The 22,558-nt window shown below is 47.2% G+C and overlaps 1 protein-coding gene across 1 annotated transcript in view; it reads right to left on the bottom strand.

Annotated features, from left to right (window-relative positions):
- The window catches only part of nrsn1 (neurensin 1), a gene marked incomplete at both ends in the record, with an annotated part of 43,016 nt that overhangs the window by 14,294 nt on the left and 6,164 nt on the right, over window positions 1-22,558 (bottom strand). The window contains 2 exons of the mRNA XM_083638235.1: window positions 12,279-12,397; window positions 13,912-14,004. Coding sequence (XP_083494361.1) covers window positions 12,279-12,397; window positions 13,912-14,004 — 212 coding nt within the window. The remainder of the gene's footprint in view (window positions 1-12,278; window positions 12,398-13,911; window positions 14,005-22,558) is intronic.

Here is a 22,558-nt window from a genome sequence, read left to right on the forward strand (position 1 = left end):
GTCAATGGGGAAGAAAATGGCGCTTAATGGCGAATAGCGGCCAAACCGCTTTCACAAACCCTTAGAAAAGTCATAGCACACCTGTCCTCAATAAGACGGTCATTTTGAGCTCTGGCATGTCTATGTGGCGCAAAAATTGTGGGAGTTATTACGCGTAGAACTTTTTGGCAGATATAAGAATAATAAGTATGTGGGATTTCAAGATTGTGCCTTGCTTGTCAGCAAGCACAATAATTAAAATATATTTACAGACAAAAGATTCAAGATTCAAGATTCAAGATTCAAGATTTATTAAGTGTCCCAAAAGGGCAAATTGGATTGCAGAAAGCGTAGTACGAAGTACATACATAAAAACAAATAAGACAAAAAAAAAACATTGTAAAAACAGTCTAGAGCAGCAGTTTAAAGTGCAACACAATAGTTAACGTGCAAATGACAACAGTAGCAACGATCTAAAGTGCACAGTAGAGATATAAAGTGCATTGTAGCAAAGTGCAGTTCGCTCACAGCAGCACATATATATCACAAGAAAGAGCTACAATGTATCATTGTATTAATGCACAAAAGAAAAAACCTCAGTCCAGACCAAAGGGCAGACATATAATACAGATATACTGTACTGTACCCCTAAGAATAAATAAAGATAAAAGAATAAAAGAATAAAAGGATAAAATAAATAAATAACAAAATAACAGCAACGGCAGATGGGGAGACATTACATTTGTACCCCAGCAGCGTTCAACGCTCTGATAGAGACAGGCACAAAGGAATTTCTGTATCTGTTCTTTTTAACTATGGGGGCACGAAGGCGGAGCCCGGAAGGAAGCAGCTCATATTCGAACCTCAGAGGGTGGGCATCATCTGATCGGATGGACACAGCTTTTTTCAGCACCTGGTTATTACAGATCTGGTCCAGGCTTCTGAACTGGGTTCCGGCTATTGTCGAAGCCACCTTCACTATTCTCCCCAGGGAGTTCTTGTCTTTAGTACAAAGATTACCATACCAGCAGATTATGGAAAATGATATGACAGACTCCACAAAAGCACTATAGAACAGTTTCATCAGAGTTTTATCAACCTGAAATTTGGCCAGCTTCCTAAGGCAGTAAAGGCGCTGCTGACCTTTCTTACACAGCATGTCGGTATTCAGATCAAACTTCAGCTTGCTGTCAATTACCGTACCCAGATATTTGTAGTCTGTCACTATATCGACAGGCTGACCGTTGACAAAACTGCTCTGGGGAACAGGGGGGGAACGTCGAAAATCAATACAAACCTCTTTCGTTTTGGAAACGTTGAGTTGTAAGGAAGCGTTTTCGCACCAAGAAACGAAGTCGTCAATGACTTGGCCGTGTCCTACATCATCATCGTCAAGCAGACTGACGATGACAGAATCGTCAGCGTACTTGACGATGAATCTGTTGGCGAAACGGCTGCGACAGTCGTTGGTGTATAGAATATATAAGAAAGCAGATAAAACACAGCCTTGGGGCGAGCCGGTAGAGGACAATAAGATACTGGACAGTATCCCATTGACCCTCACCTGCTGAGATCTATTCGTTAGAAAGTCTAGAATCCATCCAACGAGGCACTTATCCAGACCGAAAAAGCTGGTTAATTTCTCGACCAGAATGTGCGGCTGGATGGTGTTAAATGCTGATGAGAAATCAGCAAAGAGCAGTCTAACGTGATTCTTACTGCCCTCTAGATGCTTGAATATGAGGTTCAGTAAGGTGGCTGTAGCATCCTGCACGCCTCTATTAGCACGATAGGCAAACTGAAGTGGATCGAGCAAAGAGTCAGTTTTTGTTACTAGCTCATCCTTCACTAGCCTCTCAAACTGTTTCATGACCAGGGAGGTTAGGGCCACTGGCCGGAAGTCATTAAGTGATTTTGGATTGGTGCACTTGGCAACAGGAACTAGAATCGATTTTTTCCAAAGGGACGGCACCCTCTGCTGGCGGAGTGACAGATTAAAAATATGGCTGAAAATGGGACCTAATTGCTCAGCACATACCTTTAAAATACGCCCGCTTAAGTTGTCTGGGCCAGGGCTTTTTTTAGGTTTGCACCCTTTGAGACATCTTATTACCTTTTGCTCGTCAAAGAAGGGGTTCAAAGGGGGGGCCAGAAGGAGACTGTCTCTCATCACAGAGTGTTTCTCACTAAAATCGCGAGTCTCAAATCGACCATAGAAGTCATTAAAACTCTGAGCCAGATCAGCATCAGACTGAAAACCATTTAACTGGATATTCTTCTTACTACCTACCTTGAGCCCAGTAATACATTTCATACTGTCCCAGGCGGAACCTAGATTATTTGTACGGAGCTGAGACTCTATTTTCTCCTTGTATTTCCTTTTACTTTTCCATATCTCCTGTCTAATCTCCTTCTGAAGGCTGCGCATCTCAGAGAGTTTTCCTTCTCTGAAGGCCTTTCTCTTACGGCTAAGGAGCATTTTAAGGGCCTTAGACACCCAGGGCTTACTATTGGGAAAGATCTTAATCTTTTTATCTGGAATCACAATGCTTTCACAATAATGGGACCAGCTACTAACAACATCAGTCAGTTCATCAATGTCTACAGAAGATTCTTGAAACATCTCCCAGTCAGTGGAGTCAAGGCAACCTTGTAGAGTTAAACAGGCATCATCATTCCAGTCTTTAACAGTGATAGTCTGCACCTTACCACGTTTTAATGCTGTACGATAGACAGGAATTAGATGGATGCAATTGTGATCGGACAGACCTAAAGGAGGGAGGGGGATGGATTTGTAAGCACCTTTGATGGAGCCATAACATAAGTCCAGTGTTTTGTTGAGTCTTGTTGGGCAAGTGACATACTGATGAAAGTCTCTGAGTGTTTTCTTCAGAGTGCAGTGATTCATGTCCCCTAGAATGATATTGGGAGCATCAGGATAAATGGATTGGAGTATTTGTACAACTTGATAGATAGTTTCACAGGCTTTGCTCTCATTCGCCTTCGGATGAATATAAACAATTGTCACAAACAGCTGGGGAAACTCACGAGGCAGATAAGGTGGACGGAGTGACACAGAGAGCAGCTCTACATCGGCAGTACAGATTTTCTCCCGGACAATGACAGATTTGCACCATCGCTTATTAATATATAAACATACCCCGCCTCCAGAGGACTTGCCTGTTGCCACTGGATCTCTATCCAGCCGGAAAGGAGACCCGAAGCCTTCAGTCTCAAGGTCCGTGTCCGAGTCCCTATCAGACAACCAAGTCTCGGTGAAGGCTAAAATACAGGCATCACGAAAGTCATGATTATATCGGACCTGTGCCTGAAGTTCATCAGTTTTGTTACGCAGGGATTGAGCGTTCGATAAGCTGATTGAAGGCATCCCTGAAGGCAAAGAGCATAGGACAATAGAGCGTGGAGCTAGAGAGGGTTTACAGGGGGGCAACATGAAGGCTGAAAAGATGGGTTTTTAACTGTTTTTTGAAAATGGGTAGTGATTTGGCCGTTCTTATTGAAGAGGGGAGCTCGTTCCACCATTATGGTGCAAGATGGGGAAAAAGTCGTGATCGGGAGCTGTTAAAACCACATGGGGGGGGAGGGGCAAGGCGTCCTGAGCTAGTGGAGGGTCGGAGTGCGCGATGAGGGCTCTGGAACTTGACCATAGGTTGTAGGTATGGTGGGGCTGTGAGGTGAACTGATGAGTAGGCCAGAACAAGTGTTTTGAATTTGATCCGTGCAGTGATGGGAAGCCAGTGAAGTTCATGGAAAAGCGGGGTGATGTGGGAGAATTTTGGTAGGTTGAAGACTAGACGGGCTGCAGCATTTTGTATAAGTTGGAGTGGTTGAGTGACAGAAACAGGGAGACCGGCCAGTAGAACGTTGCAGTAGTCCAGACGCGACAGAATGAGTGACTGAATGAGGAGTTGAGCTGCTTGTCTGGAGAGGAACAGGCAAATTTTACGAATGTTGTAAAGGGCGAATCTGCAGGACCGGGCTATTGCTGTGATGTGGGAAGTGAAGGACAGTTGGTTGTCAAGAGTGACTCCGAGGTTTCTAGCTGTTTGTGAGGGAAAGACAGTAGTGTTGTTGAAGGAGATGGAGAGGTCAGTTACAGGACAGTCTTTGGCAGGGAAAAGGAGAAGCTCGGTTTTTGCAATGTTGAGTTTGAGGTGGTGGTTGGACATCCAAGTGCCAATGTCTGTGAGGCAAGCCGAGATCCGTGATTGAATTTGAGTGTCAGAGGGGGGGAAGGAAAGGAACAGTTGGGTGTCGTCGGCATATGAGTGATATGAAAAACCATGGGATGTGATTACGTGGCAGAGTGAAGTCATGTAAAGAAGGAAGAGAAAAGGACCAAGGACAGAACCCTGAGGGACACCTGTGGAAAGAGTGCAGGGGGTCGAAAGGGATCCTCTCCAGGAGACCTGATAGGAGCGGTGGGAGAGATAGGAGGAGAACCAAGAGAGTGCAGAGCCAGTGATACCCAGGTCGGAGAGAGTAGTGAGGAGAATTTGGTGGTTGACGGTGTCGAATGCAGCAGATAGATCGAGAAGAATGAGAACTGAGGAGAGGGAGGCAGCTTTGGCGGAAAGAAGAGACTGAGTGACGGAGAGGAGAGCAGTTTCAGTGGAGTGGGCGGGTTTGAAACCAGATTGGAGAGGATCGGATAGGTTGTTATGAAAGAGATGAATGGAAAGTTGATTTGATACTGCACGTTCGAGTGTTTTGGAAATGAATGAGACAAGAGAGAGACGGGACGGTAGTTCTGAATGACAGTGGGGTCGAGGGATGGTTTTTTCAGTAGGGGTTTCACCCGTGCAGTCTTAAGTGCAGTCGGAAAGACACCAGAGGATAGAGAGGAATTAATGAGGGAAGTGAGAAAGGGGGAGATGTCAGGGGAGATGGATTGAAGCAGGGAGGAAGGGATGGGGTCAAGAGGGCAGGAGGTGGCACGGTTTGATGAGATGAGTTTCAGAACTTCTTCGGAGGAGAGGGGAGAGAAAGAAGAGAGACAGGAAGTAGGGGGTGGAGAGATTTGGTTGATGATGGGAAGGACTGGGGGCGGGAAGGATGAACTGATGTCTTGAATCTTTTTGGTGAAGAAGTTTGAAAAGTCGTCGGCAGAGAGGGAGGAGGAGGGAGGGGGGACGGGGGGTCGAGGAGGGAAGAGAAAATGGAGAACAGTTTGCTGGGGTTGGCGGCAGAAGACTGGATTAGGGAGGTGAAGAAGGAGGTTTTAGCATGAGAGACAGCAGCAGTGAAATTGGAGAGGATGAGGTGGTAGGCTGTAAGGTCGGTGGGGTTGTGAGATTTGAGCCAGGTTCGTTCAGCTGCTCGGAGTTTGGTGCGGTGAATTCGGAGGGGTTCAGTTAGCCAGGGGGCGGGGGGTGAGGATCGGGCGGGTTTGGTGATGAGTGGGCAGAGGGAGTCGAGGGCAGTGGAGAGAGAGGATAGGATCAAAGTGGAGGCTATGTCGGTTGAAAGAAGAGAAAATTGCTGGGCTGAGGGGAGGAGGGAGAGGGCCGCAGAGGAAAGGGTCGTCGGAGAAAGGGATCGGAGGTTGCGACGGGTGGTGATAGAGTGGGTGGGGGTTGGCTGGGTGGGGGGGGCTGGAGATCGGAAGGGAGAAGGAAATGAAATAATGGTCAGATATAGGGAGAGGGGTGACAGTGAGGTTAGTGGTGGAGCAGGAGCGGGTGAAAATGAGGTCAAGTAGGTTTCCAGCTTTGTGAGTGGGGGGGGAGACTGAAAGGGCGAGGTCGAAGGAGGAAAAGAAGTTAAGGAAGTGGGAGGAGTGAAGAGTGGATGTCTGTATGTTGAAATCTCCCATGAGAATGAGTGGTGTGTTATTTTCCGGGAAGAAGGAGAGCAGGGGATCCAATTGTTCTAGGAATAGGCCAAGGGGTCCGGGGGGACGGTAGATGGTGATAATGAAGAGTTTGACAGGTAAGGAGACAGTGACTGCATGGAATTCGAAACTGGAAGTGGATAAATGAGGGGGAGGTGTAACAGTGTAGGTCCAGTCAGAGCAGATGAGGAGTCCCGTCCCCCCTCCGCGTCCTACGGCTCGGGGGGTGTGGGAGAAAGAAAAGGCGGAGGAGAGAGCTACGGGGGTGACGGTGTTGCCAGGTATGATCCATGTTTCAGTGAGGGAAAGAAAGTGAAGGGATTGGGAAAGGGCGTGCGCTGAAATTGTTTCCGTTTTGTTAACCGCTGACTGATTCTGATTCTGATCTGATGATTAACACGTTCACTGCCGTTGACGAGTTAACTCGTCAAACAGAAACCAACGGTTGACTGCCGTCGACGAGTCTAACTTTTTTTTTGGCGGTGGGACGTGGATCAAAGCCCCCTACATCTCCTATAAAAATATGGGAGCCACCGAACGTGTACAACCCATTCCACCGACCCACTAAGTGGCGACAGTGCTCTCCAGACTAGAGAAAGCCGAGCAAAAACAGCAGGAAAAAGCGTGAGGAAACCATTCTCATGAGAATGGTTTGGCGAAAACGCTTTCACGCTGGGAGCTGGCGCACAACGGTGGGGGATTCCAAAAATAGACTCTGGGTGCAACACACTTTGAAACACGCAGCAGAAAGCCCAGAATCGCACGCAGCTTCATCCCAGCTCACAACCGAAACCCCAGAAACGAGCGAGCCCGATCCAGACTCGTCCGACGAGCGGCCGCCAGGCAGCACAGACAGGCAGCAGAGACTCGCCTGTGACACATGCTGCAGAGCCACCAGAGACACACCCACGGAGGGAGGAGTTTGCGGGGTGCTGTGGGGGTGCTGTTATAGTGGAGGAAATTACTGTTCAGAACTATTGTTTAGATGTCTGATGTCTCACTGATGCCAAAAATAAATGGTTAAAGTGACTGTTCTGCCTGTTCTATCGAATTTCACAAAAATGCATTTATCTCAGCTTTCCTTCTCAGACGCTGAAACCATGCTGTATTCAACTGCTAATGCCTACATAACAGAACATGATAAAAACTAACTCTTTTAGACAGAGAAAGCACACATTCTATTAGTTCTTTTGAGATATTTTGTGTTCACAAAGTCCTAGCAGAAAATAATCGTCGGCTCTTGAAAGATGAGCCAGAATCCTCAAAAAAAACCTTGGCAGAAGCTACCTACTGTATTGGATAAACTGTTGGCAGTAAATGTGTTAAGATACACACTCACCGGACAGTACACCTGTGAAGTGGCAGCTAGTTGACACCATATGATTAAGATACACACTCACCGGACAGTACACCTGTCCAGTGGCAGCTAGTTGACACCATATGATTAAGATACACACTCACCAGACAGTACACCTGTCCAGTGGCAGCTAGTTGACATCATATGATTAAGATACACACTCACCGGACAGTACACCTGTCCAGTGGCAGCTAGTTGACACCATATGATTAAGATACACACTCACCGGACAGTACACCTGTCCAGTGGCAGCTAGTTGACACCATATGATTAAAATACACACTCACCGGACAGTACACCTGTCCAGTGGCAGCTAGTTGACACCATATGATTAAGATACACACTCACCGGACAGTACACCTGTCCAGTGGCAGCTAGTTGACACCATATGATTAAGATACACACTCACCAGACGGTACACCTGTCCACTGGACAGTACACCTGTCCAGTGGCAGCTGCTCATTTGTTGCTATAGCCCAGGGGCACTCAATTAAAATTCATAGAGGTCCAGTTAGAGAAAATGTCCTCAAGCAAAGGTCCGGAACATTGTAACGTACAGTAGCTTGCGTTATGATTCAGTGCCATTGAACTTAGGCTACTTCAATGATTGCAGTAGCCTAATGGTACAATGTCTGTATGTAGTCAACGACTGACTGTTAAATCAAAATAAACATCAACAATGTTTATTTAGTTTTCATATTTAACTGGATTAATTATAAATAACTAGCCTACACTAATAATAAATACATGTTCTTTTCTCATTTCAAGTAAAATAATGGCTGCATTTAAAAATAACATACAACAGAGTGCTTTGGGAAAATGTGCATCTTAAAAGTGTTTTAATTTGAGAAAGAAAATCTTCTTTTCTTCCCTTAACTCCACCTTTTCTCTTGAGAGAAGTGAGTTCCCTATCTATCTATCTGTCTCAGTGTCTGTCTGTCTCTATCTATCTATCTATCTATCTGTCTCAGTGTCTGTCTCTATCTATCTATCTATCTATCTGCCTGCCTGCCTGTCTGTCTGTCTGTCTGTCTATCGATCGTTCGCAATGCAAACGTCACATGCCGTTGGGCAGTGAATGTGTGAGTGTGCCCTCAGTCTGGATTTGAGTGTGTTTGCTCGTGTGGCGCTTTCACAGACAGGTTAGGATCGCATCCCACTTCACATGAGACATACTGCCTGGTTTTGAACTGCCCGTGAGAACAATGAATGAACATCTAAGAGTCTGCCTGCACCGGATTAAAACAAAATCTTTGTTTTTGTTTTTTGAGCACGCTATGTGAAATGACTTATATCTCTCACATATCTCCGTGTCGGACAATCTCTCGCCTGTAGCACTGGAACCGACTGGAACCCTAATACATCCATGACTGGAACAGGCAGAATCGAATCGGATATTTGATTGGCTGAGTAGCATCACGTGTGATGATTTACAGCGCATGCATTGGTCTGTGTGCTTCCTGGCAGATTAAACCAGTACCGTAAAGGGTAGAAAAGCATGTGCCGGTTAAAAAAGAAAAGCTCGGTGAAATGTAACGATTCTCAATGATTTGTAGGTTATAGGGCTCGGTCCGGATAGGACGGCGTCTGGGTCCGGATGCGGACCGGAGTCCGGACTTTGGGGATCGCTGCTATAGCCCATACAAGGGCCAACAGCTTGCGTGTTGTGAGATGCTCTTCTGTGCAGCACTGTCAATAAGAGCTCTTATTGGAATATTGTGGCCTTTCTGTTTGCTTCAACAAATCTGCGTATTCTTCCTTGACCTCTCTCAGGTCTGAAGGTTTTTATAATCACAGCATTATCTGTAAATTCTAGAGACTAGTATTACAATCCAAGGATGGCAGCTGTTTCTGAGATGCTGGGCCTTATCTTCCCCATAAACGGTAATTTAGCGTTTGCACTCATTTAACGCTGTGCGCAATGCAAATTGGGGGCGGGCACAAGCGCATGCCTGTTATTCTTGTACTGGGCATAGGCGTGCCACATGCCAAAGCAGGCGTTTCAGCGCTAACATGTGGGGATAGATGGCATTACGGCCGGAACACACATCTTGCGTGTGCTGTGCGTCTGCGTGGCGTCTGCGTGTCGTTTTCATTTCGGCGCCCATGTTAACAGGTTACAGCAGCCACACCACCGCAGCCTATCCTATCGTCAGCAGCGTGCAATTACTTTGTGCTAAGAGCTTTGAAAACCACCTCTTACGGCCGGGACACACATCTTGCGACTGCGTGGCGTGTGCGTGGTGTGCTTGCTGCGGCTGGCACGCCCGCGGCATCCACACAGGCAGCGTGGCTGGTGCGTGCAGCTGCTGCGCTGCTGCCCGTCTGCCAACTATCTTCCTATAGAGTTTACCTTTTATTAAATTTGCTATAAACAATACAATGATGATTTTAACTGAAGATCGCTTGGGCTCACTTCAGAATCGAGGCAGTATGATTTGTGTGTGTGTGTGTGTCTGTGTGTGTGTGGTGGGGAGGGGAGGGGAGGAACGAAGCCACTTGTAGCCTATGTGTTTTCAGAGGGCAGGAGAACTGCAGCTGTGAGCTCAGCTCATCCTCTCGTCTCAAATCAAAACGAGCCTTGATTGGCTGTGGCTGCCCCTGTAAAATATAATTTTAATGTCTTTTTGTGTCTATTTGTGTAGAGACACGCTAGAGACACGCGTGCGGTAAAAGGAAAAAATAGGCTTCGCTTCTATTCTCTAGATGACGCGCATCTCACGCTCGCAAGACACGCGCTTGAGACGCGCGTCTGATGCCGGTGGTGTGGCTGCTGTAACCTGTTAACATGGGCGCCGAAATGAAAACGACACGCAGACGCCACGCAGACGCACAGCACACGCAAAATGTGTGTTCCGGCCGTTAGGCGCAAAGACACTGCTGCGCTTGATTGCGCACCATAATCTCTGTGCTGCGCAGCGCAGAAACGTCATTACGGTGAAAACACACCGCGCGCGTCTCCTGCACGTAAGCTGCGCGGCGTGACCATTTGCGACCTTGTGCGCAGCCAGTTTTCATTAGGACACCATGTTAACAGATCTGTCAGTCCACACCGAATTGCGCGCAGAGCGCAGCGCGCTGCTCAGCTCAGCTCAGCGCCCGCTCAGGGCCGCTCAGGTCAGCCTGGATTTCTATTTTCCTGCGCGGCCGTCTGCGCCCGTGAGCGACTCTGTCAAGCTGAACAGATCAGATAAGGGCAGACAGGAACTCCGAAACCGGACATTCGTCAAATAAAACCAATTTCAAAGTAAAATAATGTTTATTTACGTTGTTGATTGCCCCTTTGGAAGTGTGAAAAGAGAGAAAGAGCAGTGGGAGAGGGGGAGCGGCTTCTAGGGGCTCGTTGCTTGCGGAGCAACAAGTAGAGAGCTCTCGCCTTCTCTCTACAACAGCACCAGCACGCACTGGGAAAACGGGAGGAGAACAGACAAATATGATGCAATTGCATTTTATAACGAAGGTAGCCATTAACTGTTATCCCAAACATATTACTTTAGATATTTATGTCGTCATTTACTTGGCCATGATAACGAAGACAGGAGATCTGGGGCAAAATATATAGCGGACGAGCAGAGCGCGCAAAGTGAGCTGCGCTCTCTGTGTGGACACTTTAAGCAACTTCTGCGCGGAGGTGCGCTGCGCGGCGCATGCGCGCAAGTTTCGCGTCTGGTATGTCCCCAGCGTTACGCATGGACGTTCCACGCTAGGACATCAAATTCTGCTGCTAAAATTGGATAACCAGCAGATTATTCGGCGAGGCAATCAACTATAATTCACTGAGAAACTTTTATCACATCAAGGAGGGGTTATGGTAAATAAATTGAGAAAACTTGTACATTGTAGCCTACTTGCAATAGGCTATTCACCTTCACCTGCTATAACCCGGAGGGTTGTTGGCATCACAGCCAATCTGGCACAAGCCTCGGCACGAGTCGAGTTTTAATTGAGTCCACTGTAAATCCTCCAATCTTTTCTTTTGTCTCCGCCGTTTACCCGCTGCAAACACGTTTCTATTGTCCCACCCCAGTTAACAAAATAACCCGAATTGCATCAAAACTCAGATGTTTTTAACAGGTATATGATGTGATGGTGTGGTTATGAGATAGGGATAATATATACAGGCAATAGGCCTACACCTATCCAAATTACGCATGGGGAGAAGTACAGCATGCCTCACGCAAATTGTATTACAGGGACTGCGACACGGGAATCTGATTGATGTAATGTCCAGGCATTGCCAGGCCACACCTGTGAATAATTCTGGTGGTTAACACCGCCCAAATCCCGTTTGCGCCGTGCATAAATGATTTGGCACGCCTCTAATCTGCGCTTGTGCCCGTTGTTGTGATGAGATGCTCCCCAGCCCATCCCCAGCCCATCCCCCCCCCTCCCCCCCCCCCCCCCCCCCGCGCGCGCGATTATGGCTTCCTCACGAGATTTTGGGGATGTTTTAACTTAGACATAGCGAGGTCACCTCTACCCACCTCTGCTTTTTTTTGCTGCTGGGCGGGGGTGCAGAACTCAGCATACCACCTGGACAAATGTGCAAGGCGGACTGTTATCTTGCCTGTGTTAAGGCACGCGCAAACAGGTGTGCAAGCGCTAATAGGGGATATCGCCTGTACGAAGATAGGGCCGGCTGAATCAACAGAGGAAGGTCAAAGTGGCTATAGTCACTTATCTTGCCCATTGTAATATTTGGTCAAACAAAAAACTAAACCACATCACCATGGCTGCATACTTTATATTGCGTTACTGTTTGGCGGAGCAGGCTATTTCTATATTTTATACTGTATATAAGAATGTTAAAATTGTGTGGCTGGGCAGACAAAAAGATTCAACTGATTCCCTTCAATTGATGTACTACTGCACTCTGGCTGTAACAATTATTTTCATTGTTTTATTGTTTCATTTCATTCCAAGAAGAGTAAAGAAACCATGGAATATTCACATTTTAAGAAGTTGGAATCAGTGAATTTAGACTTTTTAAGATTACTCAAACCAATTAATTGATTATCAAAATAGTTGACGATTAATTTAATAGTTGAGTTGATAACTAATCAATTATATAGTGCATTATTACGATACCTGTCAACAAAAAGGAGATCATCCTCTCCAAAAGCCTCGATCCTGGCCGGAGTGGCGTAGCCCACCAGGAGTATGATGAGGCCTGCAAACAGGATCAGTGTGCCGAACGCGAGACAGACCTGCCGGGGACAAGAGACTGGCGGATGAAGGAGAGCACAGGACAAGATAACCTCAAATCATCAGTGGTCGAAGTAATTTCATTTCAGGTGATTATCTAAACCCTATAGTGTGTGTGTGTGTGTGTGTGTGTGTGTGTGTGTGTGTGTGTGTGTGTGTGTGTGTGTGTGTGTGTGTGTGTGTGTGTGTGTGTGTGTGTGTGTGTGTGTGTGTGTGTGTGTAGAATTGTGTTTGGCCACAGCTATGGCATATTACATGTGATTGTGCCGAATCTTCCACGGGAAGTGTAAAGAGCACCTAACGGTAACCTAACGGAGCTGATTTTTTTTTTAATTAAAGGTCCCAATTCGTGCAGCTGTAACCTCTTAAAAACGTGTGTCTCTGGTCCATAAAACATGATTCTGGATTAATCTGTCGAAAATATAGCAACCCCGTTTGTTGTGACGGAGTTCTCACTTCCTCATCTCGTCGCTTCCCAAGAATGGCCTGTTTCTATAATATATTCAGAACTAACAGTTCCCATTGGCCGCTGAGGGAGAGCCCGCCCCAGGCTCCCAGCGGCCAATCAGATTAGCGTCTGTGGACCAGCACGCTAGGTTGCGAGTTATCGTTAACTTAACGGTACTACGCTAAAGAGGACATCTCAAAATGCCTAGACTTACCGAATGCACCTCTGCAGTTGCTGGATCACGTACAGTTGGCGTCGCTCCAGCTAGAAGTGTTAATTTTGTGGCTATAGACTAAATGGTGCAGGTAGCTTGTGTGAGAGAGACCCGCGCAGTATGCAGGAGGAAGCTAGTGACGTCCCAATACACTACTTGCACAACTCCTTCCTGAAATGAGTAGGGCATAGTGGTTTCCTGTCCTACACTATTGGATGAACTGATTAATGTCAGGTGTGCCTGACTGCTGCAGTCACAACAACAGTGATCAGGCACACCTGACATTAATCAGTTCATCCAATAGTGTAGGACAGGAAACCAAGATGCCCTACTCATTTCAGGAAGTAGTGGAGTTGTGCAAGTAGTCTATTCCCCTCTGGGCAAACGAAGCGTTTGGGGGTGTGGCTTGGAGGAGACTGCAGGGGGACGCTGGATAGGGACAAATCCAACTGTGGCAGTTCTGAGCGTGTGACCACTCATTACAGGGAGGGCTGACAGCAGTATATATGCATTTACAAGTAAAAACAGCTTTTGCACGGAATGGGACCTTTAAGCAATTAGGGTACACTAAATCAGCAAAAATAGCTAAGGCCAAAATGCCTCAGCACAAGTTCAGGAGAGCTCCAGAGTGGAGCAGCACATGGGTGCTTGTGGAGGAGCCCACAGCTGAGCAGAGTTGTAATCAGCCAGGGAAGTAACTATGAAAACCCTCTGGGGAGAGAGAGGAGAGGCTGCATGCCAACTCTGTGAGTGAGGCCTGACTAAATGGCCAGTCTCATAGGGACCGGTATTCTGCTATAAGAGTAAAAAGCAATAAGAGTGTCTTGTTGGAGCAAGCTGCAGGCTAACCTCACCTTCCAGAGTAAAGAGCTCCACCGGCTAGGCGATCTCTGAATCTGAAAATCTTCATCACGTTCCCAGATGGAAGCTGTGCACTCCTCATAAAACTGGATTAGAGAGAGAGAGATTATTTGTTCCCTTTACCAGCCATACAAGAAGAAAAACTTGGATTATTTAGCGATTGCATGAACAATAGCAAAAAGCCTTTCTCAAACCCAAGGTTTAAAATCATGTGATTGAGATATGAGACTATAGGGTTTGCAGCCAAGTCAACATAATAAAATGTTGGCATTTTTTTAACTTTTCTGTAAACCACATATACATTGAATGCCAATGTTTGTGAACCAAAAATATGTTCCCTATCAATGCGTCACAGTCTGCTGTTGAAATAGCGTGGTGGCCAGTAAGGGTGTCGTGGTCAGGGTGGATGGAGGGAGTAAGCACTTGCCTCTCACACCGGAGAGCCATGTTCAAGTTCCAGCATGTTCAAAGTCTACATTTCAACCGTAAGTCACATTTGACATTTTGTTCTAGAGCTCAACAGTCACGTTCCGGAATAGTACTTCCCCATTCATCTTCTCTAATGAGATTTGGATTATTAGCCATAATGTCGTAACCACCCAAGGTAGACGTACCACGGGCGAGGTAGTTGTGAAACGATGGCACTGTATATGTTCCATAGAAGTTATAAATCTATATGATATCATCCTTGTTTTTGTTTCTTCCCGATGTCATGGAAAATTACTACAGTACGCACAATTCTAAAGTCTAATATCGACGTCTTTGATTGATGGAGCTTGCCGTATGATCATCTGTGATTGGTGCAGCACGGTGGCTAACCACTGCATTTCTGGCTAGGCTACTATGTAGTAAACTACAGTTTGCTGCTATTTAAGGGCTCAACCCTTTGGAATTATTTACCTATCATAATGCAAGAGGTTGTTCAAGAAATTTTAGAGCATGATTGATCAATTTCACTTTCAGATTTTGGACCCTTGGACTCAAAAAGCCCCCGCGTGTGCTCAGATTTACTCTGCTTGTCCTTAAACTATATGCTCGTGCTCAAAACTTTCCTTTATGGACATGTAACCCTCGGTAGATTTACAGGCATAATTGCAGACGCTCCCTAAACGTTTTTTTCTTTGTTGGTAATTGGGAGACACTCCCTAGAATCACCACACGGAGGTGTGGTGTGAGACGTTCTTTCTCTTCCGCCCTGACCACACACTGCCAACACAGCAGAGTGGGCTCCGTCTAAAGAAAGGCAAATAAAAGAGATTAATAAGAATTGAAGCAAGATAACTAAACAGTTTTGACAAGATAACTTGAGGAAAGTTGATGGGATCAACGTGGGAAACCATATGATTTCGACTGACTGTTTTATTTTTGTTTGCTGATCGTCCTGGTGAGTCGACATGAGTTGCCTCGAGTTGATTTCCTGCTAGCATGATTTCACATGCGTGAACCGATTGCAAAAGAGATGTATTCTGATGTAAAACCAGCCAGGATATTGAAATATTGCACTTTATGTTAATATGTTTATGGTGGAAGCCACAGTGGTTACCGAAGTGTTTACAGTTGGCTAATTAACCATCTAGTAGTGTAAACAACACTGTCGGCTTGTTCATAGCTGCTCACTAAGTAAAGCTACGTTACGTGGTGCATTGTGTGTACCAGTTGACCAAACTTTTGTTGCTGCTGTAGAGCATTGTGGTTGAAGCATGTTTAGATAACAGCTTGTGAATGAGTTCATGTGTAATGAAAATTAATTTGTTTAAAGAAGAAATGCAAAACCAGTTGGGAATTGTAACCATTGCTGTGATATCTGTGTTAAATCTAGTTGACAGTATAAAAAAGAACTAGACCATTGATGACTGTCTTGCACACTTGTGTGCAGGCTGGTTTTTTCTGTGGATTCTCTCCTGGAAAGATTCTGTTAGAGGGCTCCGCCGTTCCATTCATCTGGACCAAGATCGCTGTCCTCGCTGTCCTCACTGTCCTTGCTGTCCTCACAGTTGTGAACATCGCCAGTGGATTCATAGTAACCTACCGTTCCAACGGGAGGGGTAGGACCTACCTGGAGCATTGAACTATTTATTTTACTGAGATCTCAGGGTTTCTTATTTTCTTTTATTTTTATACTGGTTTATTTGTTGGATCCAACCGTACCGATTGTGAACTAATCTGATTCAGAGACTGAACCAAGTCCATTGTCTTGAACAACAGTGTTTATTTTGAATGAATCACAATCGATGAATACAGTTTATTTTTTCTATTATTACTATAAATTGGTGTCCTGTGTCTCATTGTGGGGTGAAGGTCTTAAGTGTCTTTAACAATTATAAGGGCATCCACTACCGCCAAACTCGTCCCAGAACTTATAGACTACTGAGAACAAGGTAAACAGTAGGCACAAAGCCTCCTCTCCTAGTAGAAGGTTACAAAATTGGCGCCCAACGTGGGGCTTTGGCTCGTTGGTAGCTATTTGACCTTCCATCCCACAATAGACAATTTCAACTCGATATGGATATCTGCAACCGTTTTAATGTAGACGGTCAACGTTCCCTGTATGTAACGGGTGTGGATGATGTTTACGAAGATGCTGATATAGCTAGTGTATTTAAGGCTAATGGGGAAATTTCCAACATAGTCAGAGTTCCAGATGAACCCAGGCAGCCAGAGGGTAGGGTCCTGGTAGAGTATAAATATGATCAAGCGATTTCCAAAATTGAAACATCCTAAGCCCTCATGTTCCCAGTGAAATGTGGTGTGTGAGGACCATACGTGACATCTGTCAAGAAGAATTTGGTAGAGAGTTAGCTCGTAAATATCTGAGTGAACTGAGTTCTGTTGCAGGGCCAGGGAGTAGTAGAGCAGGCTTTTTGAGCATACTTCAGAGTGAGCTGCAACATAGCCAAGAATCTGTGCGCTAAGTGCAGATCAGTGATTCACAACTGCAGCCAGCTCAAAGTAGTGCACTGCCAGAGACTGGAATTGATGGCCACAGTGAACATAACCATACTCAGTATGCCCATAGTGCCCATTCACCCCCCGCTCAGGTCCACACAGGCCACACTCACATTGATGAGAGCATTTTCAATCCCCCACATATCCAGAAAGCAGTTGTCGAGCACATCATTCGTAATGAGTCAACTCCTGTACAGTCCACCCAAACCCGAATCCGTACATTTTCAGGCCCGCTACCGAGGCCTAATGGTGAGGTTGACTACGAGACCTGGCGCACCCAAGTTGACCTCCTCCTCAGTGACTCTTCCTTAGCTGATGCTCAAAAGGTGAGAAAGGTTCTAGAAAGCTTATTAAGTCCAGCTGCCGATGTAGTAAAAGCCCTTGGCATATCCTCACCACCAAGTGCCTATGTTATTCAGCTTGATTCAGCATTTGGGGTTGTTGAGGATGGAGAGGAGTTATTTGCTGCGTTTCTGAGCTCAAACCAAAACACTGGAGAAAAACCCTCTGCATATCTTAACAGATTACATGTTCTTCTCACCAGAGTGATTTCGAGAGGGGGAGCCTCCCCTGAAAATTCAAATGAGCAGCTACTCAGACAGTTTTGTCGGGGCTGTTGGGACCAGAGTCTCATAATTGGCCTACAGCTAGCGCATAAAAAGAACCGCCCACCCTCATTTCCTGACCTACTCCTCATGGTTAGAACAGAAGAGGACCGTCGCTCCGCAAAGTTAGACAGGATGAAAAAACATTTAGGAACAACTAAAGCAGCTGCACACGCCCATTCCATTTTTGGTATGTCTACTTGTGATGATGTACCTGACCCCGCACCTAAATCCAAACAGGATGACACTGCTAAGCTTGAAAAGAAAATAGCTGAGTTGACTAAACAAGTAGAACGCTCAAAATCAAAACGCGTCCAGAGAAAGCGGGAGCACTGAGAAAAGTGACTGTCTGGCAATTAGCAGCACAAGTGCATGGAAAGCACCCAAGGTCCCTGGGATGCCGAGGGCCTGGTTCTGCTTCAAATGTGGTGAAGACAATCACATTGCCGCTCACTGTTCAAATGATGCAAATCCTACACTTGTCCGCAAGAAAAATGCAGAACACAAAGAGAAGCAGGAGAGGTTTCAGAGTAGGCAGGATGTCTCACAGCTGACTTTAAACTTGTAGCAGCTCCTGCTGAGGGACGTCCAGGAGCTGAAAGTGAGGATTGTTTCAGTCCCAAAAGAACAGTAACTTGTTTCAAAGCACAAAAGATAATCACAATACAAGAAATGAATAGTACACATAGACCCATACCTCCTGGACTTATAGGCCCTCGCTGTTCAGCTGACGTCTTCCTTGAAGGTGTGCCATGTGAGTCCATTCTGGACACTGGCTCACAAGTCACGACCATTTCTGAGTCTTTTCATAAAGAGTATCTATCTTCTCTTCCCATTCAGCCGATTCATACACTTCTTGAAGTCAAGTCAAGTCAACTTTATTTATATAGCACATTTCCATACAGCGGCAGCTGGAACCAAAGTGCTTCACAGGTATAGGCAGGTACAAATAAACAGATGAGTGCAAAGTACTAAATAAAATATGACACAATACAAGAAATAACGGCAATTTAAAAATGAGGGAGAAGGACTAGAGGCAATAAGACAATAAGACAATAGAACAATAAAAACAGTAAAACAATAAAAGCAATAAACGGTAAAGCCAGGGACCTATTGAGGGCTAAGTGGGGGGTGATTTAAAAACCTTGAGTGTCTGAGCGGCTCTTACATGGAGGGGGAGGCTGTTCCAGAGCTTGGGAGCAGCAGCCGAGAAGGCTCTGTCCCCCCTAGTTTTCAGCCTGGTTCTGGGCACCACCAGCAGGGACTGGTCTGCTGATCTAAGGGATCTGGAAGGGGTGTGGCGGTGCAGCAGCTCAGAGATGTAGGGAGGGGCCGTTCCGTTTAGTGCTTTAAAAACGGTGAGGGCTAATTTAAAATCAATGCGGAAGCGCACAGGCAGCCAGTGTAATGAGGACAGAACCGGGCTGATGTGCTCACGTTTTTTGGTGCCTGTGAGGAGGCGCGCAGCCGCGTTTTGGACCATCTGGAGGCGGCGGAGCAGGGACTGGTCGATCCCCGCATAAAGTGCGTTGCAATAGCCTAAGCGGGTGGTAATAAAAGCATGTATCGCCGTCTCCAGGTTTTTCTGGGAGAGATAGTCCCTCGTCTTTGCCAGGAGCCTAAAATGATAAAAACTGCTTTTTACCACAGCGCTGACTTGCTTTTCGAATTTAAAAACACTGTCGAAAATGACTCCAAGGTTTCTTACTGAGGTCGAGAGGTTTGAGCCCAAGGGGCCGAGAGCTTCGACGAGGGGGGCTGGGGGGACCTTGTTAAAGACAATGACCTCAGTTTTCTTTTCGTTTAGGGTCAGGAAATCTTTTGACATCCAGCCCTTTATGTCGGCCAGACAGTCTAGCAGGGGCTGGATTTGAGTTACCCCTTTTAGGGGAAGGTAGACGACATTGTTACGTCGGCGTAACAATGGAAGGAGATGTTGTGTTTTGCCATGATCTGACCCAGGGGTAACATGTAGAGCAAAAAGAGGGTGGGGCCCATAATTGATCCTTGGGGGACACCACAGGTGAGGGGGGCCACAGAGGAGAAGAGGTCACCGAGTTGCACAGAGAAAGACCGATTACTAAGGTAGGACCGGAACCAATCCAGGGCGACACCCCTGATGCCTACGTGGTGTTCGAGGCGGGCTAAAAGTATTTTGTGGTCCACAGTGGTCCACTTCCTTAAGCAGGCGTGAGGGGAGTGCATCAGAGGGGCAGGTAGTGGGTCGCAGGTGTTTAATGACGTCAGAGAGAGAGGAGAGGGAGATCGGCACAAACTGATCAAAGACAGCAGGCAGAGGGTGAGGGGGAGAGGAGAGGGTGGGGGGAGTAGGAGGGGGAGGGAGAGGGGTCTGAGGGCAGAGACTTTGCTGATGAAGAAATTAAGAAAGCTTTCACATAGAGCAAGTGAAGGCACAACAGAGGGGGTGTCGCAGGGGTTAATGAGAGAGTTAAGTACCTTAAACAGAACCTGGGGTTTATTGCAGTTTGTTGTGACTAGATTTGAAATGTACATGGTTTTTGCAGTTTTTGATAGGTGGATAGAGTGGCACGTAAGATTTGGAGGGAGACGTGCAGCCTGTCTTTCCTCCACTTTCTCTCAGCGCGTCTGCATTCGCATCTGAGAGCGCGCATGGAGTCATTAAACCAGGGTGTCGGGAGGGTTTTCCTGCGCTTGGTTTTGAGGGGTGCAACAATGTTTAAAATATCAATGCAGGATTCGTTAAATACAGAGAGAAATTTGTCTATATCGGTGGGGATGCAGTTTGTATCCAGCACACAGATTGGGGAGTTAGCAAAGGCGTCGGAAAACTGAGCAGCAGTGTCAGAGGTGATCATGCGTGATCAATGCGTGGGTACATGGGATGTAATGGCAAGGCAGGGAGTTGTGAAGGAGAATACAATAGGAGAGTGATCCGAGATACCAGCAGCACATATTTCAATTATATCGACAGACAATCCAAATGATAACACGAGATCAAGAGTGTGTCCTTTTTCATGAGTCGGAGCCATGACGGATTGGGAGAGATTAAATGATTCGATGACGTCATGAAAGTCACGAGATAGGGGGTGCGATGGGCAGCATACATGGATATTCAAATCGCCGCAAATGAGAATATGGTCATATCGCACCATTAGTCCAGAGAGGAAATCAGTGAAGTCATTTATGAAATCCTTATTGTATTTGGGCGGGCGGTATATGACAGCACAAAAAACAACAGGTGACAAATTAAGTTCAAAGGACTGCATTTCAAAGCTGGTGTAATTAGCTGTCGGATGTGACAGATGACAGCGAAAGGTGTTTTTGAACACCGAGGCTAATCCTCCACCTCTGCCAGAGGAGCGAGGAGAGCTGAAGAAAGTACAGTTTGGAGGAAGAAGTTCGGAGAACGGCAGAAACTCACCCGTCTGGAGCCAAGTCTCTGTTACAAACATAAAGTCCAGGCTACGGGAGGTGAAGAAATCATTCAGGAGGAAAGTCTTGTTGGCTATCGACCTAGCGTTTAGCAGAGCTAAGTGGATGCTAGGCTCTGCGCTAGCCGAGGTGCGTCTCAGCGGCCGAAGAAGATCAAAATCCACACCGCCACTGAGTCTGCGGGGCCTACAGTAGTGGCGCAGGGGATCCATCTCTAGCACCGGGGGAGCAGGTCGGCCAAGGAACACAGCCGAGCCTGGGCACAGCGGCGTGCCAGGTGCGAGCAGGCCAGGTGTTGTCACCGGGCCGGACGGGGAGGCAGCAGCAGGCAGGCCAGGTGCTGTCGTTGGGCCGGGCGAAGAGGCAGCGGCATGGGGCTGTCCAGGGGCCATCATCAGGCCGCGCGAGGAGGCAGCAGCAGGCAGGCTAGGCGCTGTCGTTGGGCCGGGCGAGGAAGCAGCGGCATCGGGCGGGCCAGGTGAAGTCATCAGGCCGGGCGAGGAGGCAGCAGTATCGGGCGGGCCAGGCGAAGTCATCAGGCCAGGCGAGGGGGCAGCAGCATCGGGCGGGCCAGGCGAAGTCATCAGGCCGGGCGAGGAGGCAGCAGCAGGCAGGCCAGGCGCCGTCGTTGGGCCGGGCGAGGAAGCAGCGGTATCGGGCAGGCCAGGCGCTGTCATCGGGCCCCGTGAGGAGGCGGCGGCAAGCGGGACAGGCCGCAAGCCAAGCGGGTTTGGCAGCCCGGCGTCAGGAGGAGCCGATGTGTGCGGCAGCAGGGGCCCAGGGACAACAGAACGGAGCCATCGACCTCTGAGGAACAGTGAGCGTCGGGCTGCGGGGAGGTAGCGTCCATTGTAAAGGAGACAGTCGCCGATCACAGACGAGGAGGCCAGCAGGTAAGTCTTTGTTTTGGCGAGTACACCGCCTCGCTTTCCACGGGGAAAGCGAGGCGGAGGGTGGAGGGTGGAGGGTGCCGGGGGGCAGAATGTTCCTTATCTCGGCTATATAGAAACCCGCATCTCTTTCCCCCACGGCGTCACTGGCGAGACAGAAGAGCTGTCTACTTTAGCACTTGTAGTCCCCGAATGCCACTTTAACAGCAGAATTCCTCTGTTGATTGGTACTAATGTTCTAGGCAGGCTTTATGATCAATGTAGCGAACGAGATGGTCTCGAGTTCACGCACAGGCTTGCCTCCACTGATGGTTATGCACAGCTCTTTCAGCATATTGCCTGGACCCTCGAGACTAGTTGTCGGATGTGCCCCGTCAAATTACATGGCCGCACCCCATCACTATCCCGGCCCAACAAAAATTCAGCATTCTTGGTGATGTCAGAGTGGGGAAGAACATTCATGAAACCAGCTTTGTGCTTGAGTCACACGCAGACCACACATTGCCTGATGGTGTGCTTCTTGAGACTGCTTTGATAACCATCCCTTGTAAAGCTAGCAGCAAAGTCCCTGTTGTCTTGCGTAACATGACTGACCAGAGTGTTACACTACGGCCGAAATGTGTTGTTGCCCAAATAAGCGTCGCTCATTCCATCACACCACTCAAATCTGAGCAACATGGTTCTTGCCACGCTAAGCCACACAGTGACGGGCTCAAGTTCAATCTTGATGACTCACCAATCACAGAGCAATGGAAGAAACATATCACTGATAGGCTCAACTCTAT

Source organism: Poromitra crassiceps (genome assembly GCF_964638095.1).
Source record: "Poromitra crassiceps genome assembly, chromosome: 1".
NCBI classification, from domain to species: Eukaryota; Metazoa; Chordata; class Actinopteri; order Beryciformes; family Melamphaidae; genus Poromitra; species Poromitra crassiceps.